Source organism: Oreochromis niloticus, linkage group LG23 (genome assembly GCF_001858045.2).
Source record: "Oreochromis niloticus isolate F11D_XX linkage group LG23, O_niloticus_UMD_NMBU, whole genome shotgun sequence".
Taxonomy (NCBI): domain Eukaryota; kingdom Metazoa; phylum Chordata; class Actinopteri; order Cichliformes; family Cichlidae; genus Oreochromis; species Oreochromis niloticus.
The window spans coordinates 30,656,007-30,670,426 of NC_031986.2; the positions used below are offsets into that span (position 1 = coordinate 30,656,007).

General features: G+C 38.8%; 1 protein-coding gene across 2 annotated transcripts; it reads left to right on the forward strand.

The window, feature by feature from the left end:
- The first annotated feature begins 8,005 nt into the window (after positions 1-8,005).
- Positions 8,006-12,636, forward strand: LOC109196966 (clumping factor A-like). 2 transcript variants are annotated; one of them, XM_019351690.2, is made up of 3 exons: positions 8,006-9,576; positions 10,845-10,889; positions 10,982-12,636. In XM_019351690.2, exons 2-3 carry the CDS (start codon positions 10,850-10,852, stop codon positions 11,737-11,739), a joined length of 798 nt encoding a protein of 265 aa, XP_019207235.1. In that variant the 5' UTR covers positions 8,006-9,576; positions 10,845-10,849; the 3' UTR covers positions 11,740-12,636. The 2 variants fall into 2 exon arrangements, with proteins under 2 accessions (XP_019207235.1, XP_019207236.1); XM_019351691.2 differs by lacking the exon at positions 8,006-9,576 and adding an exon at positions 9,637-10,357.
- Positions 12,637-14,420: the final 1,784 nt, after the last annotated feature.

Below are 14,420 nucleotides of genomic sequence, written 5' to 3' on the forward strand. Positions count from 1 at the left end.
TTAAGTTGGTGATAACCTCAAATGACCTCTAAAAGAAGAAAACTGAAGAAATGTACTAACGTGTGGGAGTTTTATAATTTCATAAATGTCTCTGAGGTTATGAAAGCCACGTGATCTCGTGAAAAATTTCAGTTACAATTTTAGCTTCCAGCAATTATGAAAACAAGATAATAATGATAAACAGTTACTTTTGTACGCAATCCTTAACCAACACAGCTTATTCGTTGTTCTGTTCAGTTTTATGATGATAAAATGTTGACCCTTAGTTAACAAAACTAGAAGAGGTTACCACTGTAAAAGATTTAGGCTACGTCCACACTAGCCTGGATAAATTTGAAAATGGCGTATACGTCTGAAAACGCTCTGGCTCTTTGAAACGTCGTGGCAAAATGTCGAGGAAAAGGATCGAGTTTTTTTTTTAAATGGACTAACAATGAGGTGGAGTTGTTGCTGCGAGTAACACAAAAGTACAAAGTTGCAAAAGCGAGTGAGAGTTAAAGAATTTGAAGAAAAGCTATCTGGAGCATGTACAGACTGATATTAATCTTTAATAGGGCTGTCAAAACTGAGAGCAAACAAAACAACTGCTGTGTAACGCCCTCCACTATCTTAGTTTAATTGGTTACATGACTGCATCACATGACTAAAATGTGTCATCGTTTTCGAAAAGCTGTCCACACTGCCACGCGAAAACGGTGTTTTCAAATGTATCCGCTTTGAGGAGAGTGTTTTCAAAACGCTCCGTTTTCCATGACCGAAAACGCCGTCTCAGTGTGGACGGAAGGCCAAAAGGGAGAGAAAAAGATGCGTTTTCAAGGCTTTAGATTAGCGAACCAGTGGAGGAAACATTAACACAGTGCAGCTAATTTATTTACGGATCTCCAAGGGTTTCTCACCTGGTCACCTTTCAGGGCTTTTATTTGGCTGTTAGCTCTTCATCACTCTCTGCATGGCTACTGTGCAGCTCTGCTGTGGTGTTGCAGTCTCCCCTGTCTGAATGTGACATCTACAACGTCTTGTTTTAATTAGATGAACAGCAATGATGCAATAGCATTACTATCTGTGAGATCCTGGTAGAGTGCTTTCATATGCAGGGCATCGCTGAAGAAATGTTACACTCACAGCTTGTTGGCTTTGCGACTGATTCCACAGCTGTTATGATGATATGATACGGAGCAGCAGTCACTCCTCTGTGGAAAGATCAGTCCTAGCCTGACAATCATTCACTGCGGGAATCACAAGTTGGAACTTGTGATTAAAACAAATTAAAAAGCTGAGTCATTTTCAGATATTTATTGACTCTCTGTAAAAAATCCTACTCTTCATCTCAATAAATAGGCCACCCCACCCCACTACAATCAGCTGATTTCAGTTTGTGGGCAGAAGGAGGAAAATGGAGTTGTGGACATAGGTACGTAAACCCAAAGAGTAGTGTAAAAAAACAAAACAAAACAAGTTTAACAGTGAGTAATTAGTTAGTTAGTTATGTACTGCATTACTTGTAAGAAAAGTAACAAGTAATTGTATAAATTGCTTTTTTTGAGCAATGACCCCAGCATTTATAATGACTGATGAATAACTACACAGAACAAATGTTTATGGTTAATGTGTATTAAAAAAAATAATTTCAGACAATGTATCGTATTTTTAAATGACCAAAAATCAGTATCCGTCTTAAGACAGATAAATCAGCGTGTTTATTTATTCATTTTTTTTGGCTGACATCATATCCCGTGGCAAGTTCTTAATTATCCCAATTCACAGTTCAATCAATGCTGCATTAGCCTAATATCTCATAATTACAAGATCGTGTGGAGAAAATTGTAAATATGAGATAATGTACCACACACTGATGAGGCATGAATTGCTTCAGAAATGAGAATTTTTTTAAAGAATTATTCAGTATCAAAGCCATTTCAGTTACAGTTGTCAGTATAGAAAAACAAATCAATTGTTAATAGCTAATCAGTTTATATACTTTGGTTTAATATGTAGAGGAATGAAAAGCCACTTTCATCATTTAACATATCACAGACCCTCTGGATGTTCAATTCAATTCAATTTTATTTATACAAATAAAAATCACAACTACAGTCTCCTGAAGGTGCTTTATATTGTAAGGTAGACCCTACAATAATACATACAGAGAAAAACCCAACAATCATATAACCCCCTATGAGCAAGCACTTTGGGGACAGTGGGAAGGAAAAACTTCCTTTTAACAGGAAGAAACCTCCAGCAGAACCAGGCTCAGGGAGGGGCGGGGCCATCTGTTGCGACCGGTTGGGGTGAGAGAAGGAAAACAGGATAAAAGACATGCTGTGGAAGAGAGACAGAGAATAATAACAAGTATGATTCAATGCAGAGAGGTCTATGAACACATAGTGAGTGAGAAAGGTGATTGAAGAAGAAATACTCAATGCATCATGGGAATCCCCCAGCAGGCTACACCTATTGCAGGATAACTAAGGGAGGATTCAGGGTCACCTGATCCACCCCTATATGTTTAGCAAAAAGGAAAGTTTTAAGCCTAATCTTAAAAGTAGAGATAGTTTCTTTCTCCCAAATCCAGACTGGGCCTGAAAACTGAAGGCTCTGCCTCCCATTCTACTTTTAAATACTCTAAGAACAACAAGTAATCCTGCAGTGCGAGAGCAAAGTGCTCTAATGGGGTGATATGGTACTATAAGGTCATTAAGATAAGATGAGGTCTGTTCAGTGCTTTTTTGCTGGTCTTGGATCAAATCTAGTCATTTCCTTGTTCTGTTTAGTCTTGGTCAGGAGAATTAAATGTACAGATCCAGTCAACATTGGATCTGGAATAGATCCTGTCCTGGGAGTTTTTTTCCAAGCTGTTTCATCAGAGCCATAGGTGTTTCAGAAAGCTGTAAAACTGACAGTGATTTAGAGACACTACCCATGGCCTTCTGCACCACATCAATGTGAAAGAGTAAACCTAAGAGGCCTGTTAGCACTATGAGTTATGACAATAGTTGTACTGTGATAAATGTATAATACAAGTGACTTAATGTGGGAAAACTGAGACATTAAGTTATCACTGACAGTATAAAACATAGACGCAACTTTGAACACCCATTTCTTATCAAAGTCCCGGCTTTAAGCCTCAAGCTGAGATTTTTCTAAACATCTTGGTGTTCTGAAATCAAACTTGACGAATAAGGGATGGATCAGACTATGAAACGACTCACTCATGACCATTAATGGATAATCCTTCTTTCTGACTCTTGGCGACCAAAATGATGTCGAAAATGTAATGAATGGACGAAATATGACCAGAAAGTGTTTACTGAGGTCACAGCGATGGGAGTTGAGGCCAGTTTTCCCAAACACTTTGATACACCCTAAAATCTTTTTGCCACCAATGATGTCGCCCCCTTTTGGCCATTGAAGCAGCTTTCACTTCCAGATTTGGAAGCAACATCCACCTTTTATACATTTTCTTTTCTTCAGACATCTCGAGCCATTCATTATCTGCTTTGCAAATGTACACACTCAGGGGATCAGACTGACCTCTTTTTCTTATTAAGATAAAACCAGAGTGACTCAAGCATCAAAAAGTATCCTGATGTAAGCCAGGCATGACTCAGAGGCTTTTCAAAGCCACAATCAGTTATGCCTTTTTATTGAAGCTCATTATTTGGTGCAATTTTAGAAATGGGGACTTTCATTTTTGAAGCAAACCTTAAGACGTTTACGGTCAAATTTATGCTTTAAACACCAAACCTGTGTGTGCAGTGTCGATAAGTGTTTTTCTCTCTTTCTTTTTAAGTAGGAAAATTTTTCTTTGGTTAACCTAAAGTGCTTTTCAGTTTCAATTAACAAAACACTGAATATCCAAAAGTTAGTATTTAGTTAACCTTGTGCATCAGAAAGGGTGCATGACTCATTAAAGTGACTGGTCTTCATGTAGCACACTTACTATTTGTATATGCTTTTCTATTTTATATTCACGCACTGCCCGCTTATCAAAGGTAACAGTACACTACTGGAAAATAAACTCCGACACTGTTGGCATCAGTCAAATTGCTTGAGTTCAGTGGAAAGCATTCTGTTTGATGTGGCGTTCAGATGTGTCAGTAAAGGGTTTTGAGGGCACGCAAAGTAGTGTTTGCTTTGCTACTTTTATTACAGAGGGATTTGCACAAATGTAAATAACATAAAAATAATCTCAAGAGTCACTTGTAACCAGCTAAAGTTTGTGGTGACTGTCGGGAAATAGTAATACCATATGTTGTATTAATGAAAAAAATCCTAACTTTAATTTAAAATATTTATTTGTACTGATGTGCTTATCTTTTATTTTAGTTGGCTAAAACTACATTACTGCATCATGCCCTGCTGCTGTCTGTTTCCTGGTTTCGAGCCCATCAATCATTCTTTGTTTCATTTATGTTTTGGTGTAAAATTTAAAAGAACTCCAACACTGTTGCCATATCCTAAATATTTTAAAAAAGGCAAGCTAATATCTACACTTTGTTTTTAACAGGAAGTTATCGTGCATAATGACATCTTTGAGTGGGAAAATATTCACTAATTGCATACAACTGTTCTCAACCCATACGACTTCCACTTTTCGCTTTATGAAAACGTATTTCAGCGTTCTGCTGGGAAACCTTGGATTGTCATTTGGAGCCTGAGACCTCAGTCTAATCAGCAATTTACGGGATGCATCAAAACTCGATCCAAGAAGGCGTGCAACCTAAACAATATCAGACAGGCAATTTGAATATTGTGTGTATACTTTGTTACATCATTAAAAAATTGAATTTTTAATTGATGCCATTGGATGTATAATGGCTTGTATGATTTATTTTTAAAGACTGAAGCTTTAAAAAAATAACTTATATTTTATATGTACTTATGTATTATGTATCTCTTATTTGTATTTCCTTTTATTAGTCAGGTATTAGTAGAAAATATAAAAAGAAAAGTTGAGCAGTCTCAGTTCAAGTGGTCCAATAGAGCAAGGATGAAACCTCCCCAGTAGTGCCTAATTAGTGACTTGAATAAAGAGTCTAGAGACAGATGTTGGCAGCTTTCCCCTCAACAGAGTCACCAATCATTCTGGATGAATTTGTGGGACTCCCTGCTTGGCATGGCCATAGCTCTCTGGGTTGACAGCTACATTCAAAGAGTTGAAAGTGAGCACAACAGGCACCAGACTTTATCCATGGAGTTCCCTAAATTCATCACTTAAAAGCTCCATAGCTGCAAGGACAAAATGAACATCCTGCAGTTCAATGGGCAACAAATCTCCAATCTCCAACAAACGCCAACATTTTAACTTTGGCCCAATCAAAACCGCTTAGAGTAAATAACAGCTGTTCAACATGAGTCAGCAGCAGGAATATTGCTGAATTTCAGCAGATACCACAGAATGTGTAAAAACATTCTATAAAAAGTAATTTTAGTCTTTACTGGATGCACCAACACTCTGCAACATTCTAAAAGTGTTGGGTTGTGCTCGGGCCTTCATGGTGGAAAGATTTAAAAGAGAAACTCAGCCCTCATAAAACAATAAACTTTTCAGTAGCTGTACAATATAAAACCTTGAAATGCAGAATTCAAAAAAGTGGAAAACAAGCTTTAGTCACACAATGTATTTCTATGGCACAATGCCATACAACACACTATGTAATATTTCCCTCTGCATTGCAGTGCTGTCTTGCACTCAGGTGACGTCCTTGGTGAATAAGTAGGAGGTTATTTGCATCTCCAGATGGCTCACTTATCAATAATTCATCGTGTGTTGAATACGTCCTCTCACACTTTGTTTTCCTGGTGCTGGTATTTTCACATAAAATGCTCATCTGGAGCTTTTTTTTCACAAATCTGTGAAATACAGACTTTGTATCTTCAAACTAGAAACTTACTAATCTGTGGGCATTTTTGAGATAAAGACAGATAAGGAAAAGTTTCATATTATTACCATAAGTAAAACCGCTCATCACTTGTATTTTTTTTTAATGATGCCAGATTTCTGTCCTTTTCTGCTAAGCACTAAAACTGAAATAAAAGATATCAGAATGAAAGTTTAAGACCAACGATCTGTATTTTTCCCTACTAGTTTTCCACACTTAAGGCTCAACTGGGGGGTGCGCCAGATCATATGACCTGGTCAAACAGCAAACTTTCAGTAGGGGCATTTGGCTCACCTCACTCAGACAAAAATTACTTTGTCTGCAAAAGAAGAGGTTATAAACTAATATGCACATAAGTAACCACTGGATTCACATTTAAGACAGCACTGTGAGAGGCAGGCCTATAAAATTAATAAACCTAATCAATGAATAAACACTGGGATACCTTTACAGGCTACTCAGCACTTGCAAGGATGGTATGCACGGCTACAAAACGTTGTACACAGAGCTCTCATAGGGAAATGTAACCACATTTACAAAAATGCAGTCAATAGTTGTCTTTGAGATGGCAGTGTACAAAGCATTGGTTCTCAGAATGAACCAATGGAGTTCACTGGAGCCCCGACTGGGAGTGCAGAATCTCCTCGAGACCTTTCTATTTTCAAGTGAGATTATGATTTAAAGCTAGCTGCACACACTAACCTCTTTTTTTTATTTCCAATGAGACATGAAGGGTACTTGGATACTTTGAGAAGTCTGATCTGTTAGATGTAAGCATCAGCCGCTGAGCCCCAGTGGGGTCTGTGCTAGTTAGCTCTGCCATGGCTGATGCACGGAGGTACTATTAAATGAATAATTAGCATAAGCTTAGTTGTGCTGCTGTTACTTATTGCTGATGTGAGTATTTAAGTCTTTTGTCACCAAACTCCGTGCCTCAGTTTTAAAAGTAAAGGTAACCTGTGGGGCATAGTGACCTTTTTTTATTGGTCCTGGTCCCTGGACCTGCTCATAGCTCAACAGTTAGTTGACATCTACACATATACTTCAGCTCTCTTATACAGTCTTTGATAGATCGCTTCAACAGTTGTGGTAGAAAACGCCTCAAACTTCTCTTGTTTCTGGAAACTATTGCTGGATATCTTATTTGCTAACTTGTCCTTTTTGTGGTCCAGACTGTCTTCATGTGCCAGCCAGTCCTACTGGGGGCTGAATGGCAGATTTTCTCTCTGGCTTTGCCACTCTTCACCACCTTGTCTAGTATCAGTCACTGCTCTGCTGTCTACCTACACTTCTATTGTACATTTAAATCTATAAAAACTGTAAAACCTCTGTTTTCATCCAATCATGTTTGGCTCCATCAGTTCTTGGTTTTTAAAATGTAAGCAATATTATAAAATGTGAGTTTTAAAGAGCCTTTCACCTTTTACAAGGCGATGGAAGATATAAGTTTGATACTATTATGTTATATTTTATGCTCTGACTGATGTTTTGTTTGATCTCAATCAATCGTAAGTAAAGTTAGGTACACTATAGCAGTTAGCTGGCATATGGTGCATCAGTAAACATCACTTCCATTTCATTCTTTCTAAACTGAGGACAGTATTACTGAATAACTATCATCTTTTTTTTTTAATATAATTTAGATATTTGGCCACACTTTTACTCATGTCTTTATGGGTTTTTTTTCTTTTATATTACCAAACAAAGACAGTATACAGTAACCGTGACAAATAGTGCAATAACACCAGAATCAATATAACTGCTACATTCATTGGCTGATATCTAATTTTCAATTAAGAGATCGATATTGCCTCCACACACCAGTAATCCCAGATATCTCTGTGAACCTTTTTATGCCCTGTGTTTCAGCTCTTTCTCTCATTTAAGCTGGAGCACACAGTCTCTGGTCTCCTAGGCAACAAGCCAGGTTTCCCGCGGTAACAGATCGCTGAAGCCCATTGGTGGGAGGATGAGGAGCTCCCTGCAGCATCCCCATGGCAACCGGCTCTGTGGTTTCTGAGAAATGATGACATGTTTTTTTTATAACTCTGTAATACCAGGCTCACCCCCAAAGTGACTCTTCACACTGCACACTGCATGCACACACACGCACACACGCTCCTTCTCTCAGCTGGCAAAAGCAATAAACCTGCTCTCTTTTCATTCTTCTTTGTTAGACTGGCTCGATTAATTCACATGAGCAGATATTGTGGTTTCAGTTACACATTACTGACTCTCAGCTTTTCACCTGACAGACAAAATAAACAAGAGTTATCTGTCTTTATGGTGTTAGCTTAGACACACCACAGAGAATAAAATGCAACAAAGGCCATTAGCCCTGTTGAAACATTGTGTGTTATTAATTGTAATGTATCAACAAAATCGAGCCAGAATATATTACCGTATGGTGTGACTGCAGACTGTGTATCAACGATGAACAAAGCCAAAATACATCGAGTCCGTGTTCACTGCCTTTACCACTACTGAAGAGAAAAGAGCTGCAAATTCATCTAGTCAACACTTGTGAGACAGTCCTTGATTAACAAGATGCGAGACAAAAAAAGCCATGAATTTATTTTTGTTTTTGCAAAGATATAACATTGATTATATGTCATAACTTAAATGGCATTTCACTTTCTTTCCACAAAACCAATTTTGCCCTTAAAACCTGAGCATTATGGATTTACAGGAACCTTCCCTTGATGCTTCTTGTTTACAAACACTGACTAAAATAGATAAAAAGAGCGAAATAAAATCAAAACAGGAACGTAAACACGTTCTCACAAGCAGCTGCTTGAGGCACAAAAACTTATTCATGGTACAATAACATCAAAATGTATTTTACTAATTCAAATCCTGTTTAAAAAAAATGTTATTATTGGGACTTAATGAAAATTAGCATTATATTTTGGACAAAAGCCTCATACGGCATATTCATCTTGCGAGCTATGCCATCAAACTGGACGTGTAGTGGGAGTGAGGGTTGTGGGTTCTTTCTTTTAGTCATTAAAATATTAATATAATATTAATATTATAATATTATATTAATATTAATATAACAATATTCACACTTTCTGACATACCGGTACATATCAATACCATATCAAAAATAATGACATAAATCTCAAAATACAAATAAAAAGGTTGTGCATTTAACTGACACACATCACATACCTTACAGGCATTTGTATACACATTATTGAACACAGTGAACATTTGCATTTAACTATCAATATAAATGAACTATTTAAATAAATTACCTATTTATATAGCCAGGGCTACACTTAAAGTACACAAAATGTCAGAAATCTGCACTGTCATGAACAAAAATTTAAACCTAATTTTTCGTGATTTGTTGGATTAACCCTCTGAGGTCTGAATCCCAGGCTGTGCACATCAACATCACAGATTTGTACAAATAAAGTTTATAACAAAGGCATGTTAAATATTAAGCACTGAAAACAGCTTGGTTGTTGTTGTTTGGAACGTCATTTAATGCATGTTGTTTTGTTGCCATAGTGATGCCTTGATGCTAAAATGACATCACAGCATTTAAACATGTTTTGGATGAAAACATCAGCATATGAAAACAGAACTGAAGAGACACTGCAAGCGTTTGAAAGCAGAGGACTATTTAGTGAAATTTCTACGTTTCCCTGAGGATTAACTGCTCTGCAATTTACCAAGAACTAAAGTAAGCTCAAATTTCAGTTTATAAACTTAAGATCATTTACTTAAATATAAAGCCTGATTCCCTGCTGGCCAGGACAGTATTTATGTACTTTACATTGTGCAACTCTAGACTATATTTTACATCGTAGAGAGGATGATGTGGATCTATTATTCAAGAAAACAAATGAAGACAAATTATACATAAATTAGAAAATGTTCTTAATCATATCTTACAGTGACAGAAGCTCTTTTTAACACGATTATTTCTGAGATTATCTTGTTAATAAGTTTAAGTTTTGTTCTCAAACAAACTATTAGAATTTCTGAGAGCATTTTTTGAGAAACTGAGGCTACGTCCACATGTACACGGCTATTTTTGAAGCTTTGTCTATGCATTTGGGCCTCTCGTCCACACCTAAACATCATATTGAGTCACTGAAAGGTGAGATTTTTAAAAACTCCTGCCAGGGTGGAGATTTTTGAAAAGTACGTTTTTGTGTTTATGTGTGGACGAGGAAAACGGAGATTTACTCAGGCAATGTCAAAAGTGTGCGCCGTTTTTGACGTCACGCTGTGGCCACGTTATTGTTTACATCAGATCAATTTCTACAATGGCCGATGTAGACAAAATACTGTTGCTATTAATCTTAGTATCTGCAGTTTTTACACGCTTACATATACACACACAGTTACTGTGCCTCCATTTAGAAAGACAGAGGCATCAGAGTGAGCATCAGACGTGGCTTCTACATTCAACACAGACGCTCTCACAACCCAAATCCTGACGTCGGTTTGGAATAAATGTAATTTAAAAAAAATTACATTTATGTATGCTATATGCATTTTGTCCATTCCAAAGTTGTGAGTCTATACCAGCCAAAATGCTGTCTTTAGTTATTAACATTTGAAATGATGAAGGCACTTGAAAGTAACACAAAATTAGCTGCCTTCAAGAAAAAGACAAGAACTTTTCAGAAGTACGTAAGGTTTTGTGAGGTTTTCCTCCCAAGCTTCTGGACTTCTGATTGGCCAACATTTCTACACGGTTAGGATTTGGCATGTTCTTGACAGCGTTTGACTTTGTTTTTAGGGTTTACATGTGGAAGGAGATATTTTTTCAAAACTGCACATGTGGACGGGATTTTTGTTTTGTAAACGAAAAAGGAAAACTCCTGTTTTCAAAAATGCCCGTACGTGTGGACGTAGCCTAAAGTTATCACAAAAAAAGCAAATTCGCTGAACATTCTGAGTTGAGGTTTAGTGATCATTGTTGTTTTGTGTTCCTTGTAGTCAAAATGAATGGAAGAGGAGATGAATCACAAAATAACCGTAATGGTAAGCACATGTACTCAGTCTTGAAATTGATGAAAAACTGATTTTCAGCAGATATTTATGAATGCTAATTAAAAGATAAAATGATCTTGCAGGCCGACAGGTTAACCCAGAAAATCTTCCAAGTGGAGATCAGGAACCAGCTTATGAACCTATTGGTGGATTCTGGGGTTTACTGAACAGTCTTTATCATGCTCTCTATAATATCATTTTTTGGAGGCTGATTGAGCTGTTAGATGAATTAGAGGAACAATATGATGTCTTTGACATTGACAATGTCAATGACGGCAATGTTAACAATGTAAACATTGCCGACATTGAAAATGATGATTCTGATGAGGCATTTGAAGACTGTGAGGATGTTCACCAGTACATCCCAGAAGAGGATCCTCAGCCAGGTGTATCCAGGAGGAGGCCTAGAGAGATGGATGAAGAAGATGTGGAACCAAACAAAAGATTCAGATGGAGCGAGGAGTTTTCTGATGATGACTCTGACTTCATCTCTGCCTGTGACACTGATAGCGAGGGCTGTCCTCATGCTGGTAATATTGCTGACGAGGACATCAATCAGCAGGTAACAGAAGAAGAACAGCTGCCTGTTGGATCCACGAAAAGGTCCAGAAAGGAAGATGGAGATGAAGAAGAGCCTAATAGCAAACAGTCCAGGCTTGCAAACTCCGAGAGCAGTAGTGATGAACTTTTTGAAGACGCACATGAAGAGCTTGACAACCATGAAACTGGAGGCTCGAGGAAGCGGTCCCGAGAGGATTTTGAGGAAGAAGAGGAAAACTCGCGTGCTTGCAAATTTCGGAGGTGTTCAGATGAGTCCACCTGCACCAGTGATGACAACTAACACTATTCCGACGGCGTTTTCAGTATCCTTTTAGCAGGCTGATGTCCTACTCATGTGACCCTGAATCTTCCTTGCAGGCTGCAATAAGCTGGGCATACACTGTGCGATTTCTTCAGTCGCGTTATTCAGCTCCTGCTCAAACTGTCCGATTGACTCGCAGGGGCTAGAAGTTCGTAGGTCACGATGCAGGGTCTCACACTATACGGCCCGATGCTCTGTGCGACCTGAGTGCTCACACTGTGCGTCCATAGCATGAAGGTTAAAACACAAAATCTTACACTATTTTCACGGTTGTTGCGGTCGCGATAATTTTGTGAGGTAACATCGAAAAGGCTCGGATGACCTTGCCAAAGTTCTACAAGTCGTGCCTCCATCGCTTGTGTCCGGATCACACGCCGCACTGCCGTGCTGTTCCGTCTTTTCGCTTTTATTTCTGTGTTTGCAGTGTGAGACGCTGCGTTGACACCCTCACGATGGCCGACAGGATTTCAAACAGGTTTGATTTCCTTACGACCAAACGCTTGATGATTGGGAGCTGGTCGTGAGGTGTTAATCGCCTCTCGTTACCCCATGTATACGATGCACGACACGTGATTAAGGGCAAACTCGGGCCGATCCCCAAAACGGTCGCACGACTGAAAAATCGGCTCAAAATGGGCCAAAAATCGCAGAGTGTATGCCCAGCATTAGGCTGCCGGGGGATTCCCATCATGCACTGGGTGTTTCTTCTTCACCCTCTATGTATTAATAGTCCTCTCTGTGCTGAATCGTACTTGTTTTTAACCTCTGTCTCTCTTCCACAGCATGTTTTTATCCTGTTTTCCTTGCCCCTCCCCAACCGGTCGCAGCAGATGGCCGCCCCTCCCTGAGCCTGGTTCTGCTGGAGGTTTCTTCCTGTTAAAAGGGAGTTTTTCCTTCCCACTGTCGCCAAAGTGCTTGCTCACAGGGGGTCATTTGATTGTTGGGGTTTTTTTTGTAAGTATACCTTACAATATAAAGCGCCTTGAGGAGACTGTTGCTGTGATTTGGCGCTCTATAAATAAAATTGAATTGAATTGAAAATTGAATGGATGTCACTGTGTAGAGATATTCCCTCCATAGAAGGCTTAGACCCAAATGCAGATTCAATGCACATGGTTAAACTATTTATAAGACTTTGTTTAAAGAGAGAGAATGGAGAACGTGGCTAGAGCTAGGAGTGTCAGCAGAGAGCAGGAACCAGAGGAAAAGCTATCAAGAGACTGATCACCTGGGTCGTGATGGGAACAATCCAACGGGAATTCTTCATCCATCAGTCAGCGTAATGCCTAAAACTTTATTCAGATGTAAATATATTATATTTTTAAATAAAGATCATTGAAGAATATGAAAAAAATCAGTGTTTTTAATGACACTGCATTTCATTCATGTGTCTCTATTGGACAGTGTTGTAGAAGTATAAAATCCAGAAAGCTACACAACATGGGGCGGTTCATTTACAAACACAGGTCTAACTTGAGTTTCACTCAGTTTTTTGTTAGAAAATAATCAAATTGTTAAATGCATATTATGTAACACCCGTCCCACGTTCTATTGAGAGGGGCCCTGGGTTCCTGTTGTTACTTTCCTACTGATACTCCCTTTTTAATGCTTATGGTACAAAATATGCAATAAAACTACACTATATGGAAATAAATCACACACAAGCAGGTCAATTATAAAGTTAACTCCACTTTAGTGAATGATTAATTAATAACACAAAAGAAAATAAGTAAAATCAATAAAGTTTGTTAAACAATGGTATGGTATCTACTTCAACAGAAACAAAATAATTAAAATAATACTGTGAGCCCACACACACTCACACCTCAAGTGCTACAGTCTTTCTGCTAGCAAACCCCTCGTTGCAGGCCTGAGTCGTGGCTCGGGTGCGTTGGGACCTAAAACAATATGGTCGCTTCACTTGTTGCCAAGCAGTAAAATAAAAAGCACGTGCAAACAGTACTCACACCTCCAGGCAGTTCAAGGGGATAGCAGGGGAAAGTGGGTCAAGGCTACCAGCAGGCCGCGGCAGCAGCACTCAGTCGTCCTCTCCACGTGAACACATAACTTCAGCACACCAGTAGAAGGGACCTCTCTGACACGCCAGCAAGACGTCCGTCTCCTCCTACTGAATCACACAACCCCGCTAAATGCCAATTCACATGAGATAACATTCAATCTTAGCATTAGCTTAATTAATAAAACAGAGCAGAACAAGAGCTTAGCGAATATGCTAGCGGCTATGTTAGCAGCTGGGCTAGCGGCTGTGTTAGCAGTTGTGCTAGCGGCTAATCGCAGTTAGTCCATTTTACACAATAACATATGGTACAAGTGTCAGACAAAATTCACATTTACCTCACAGTAGGGTACAACAGCTTTTCACTCCAGTTAACTATCCGTCAATCCGAAAATATGTCTGTCGCCCTTCTAGGAACTCTGCGTTCACTCGACACTGTTCAGCTCTCGTCTCTCTCGCTTCCTGCAGAGTGCACACGGCTCCCCACTTGCTCCCACCCCCTCTACCTGAGACTACTTAAGGGTTCACTGGAGCTGTAGTACCGGTATTTACTTTTTTATTATATCCTGTCTGCAGTCTGCACCAAAAAGGAAAATAATCATGTTATTACAAACTACGTTCATCCTGGTTCTTCAGGGCTAAA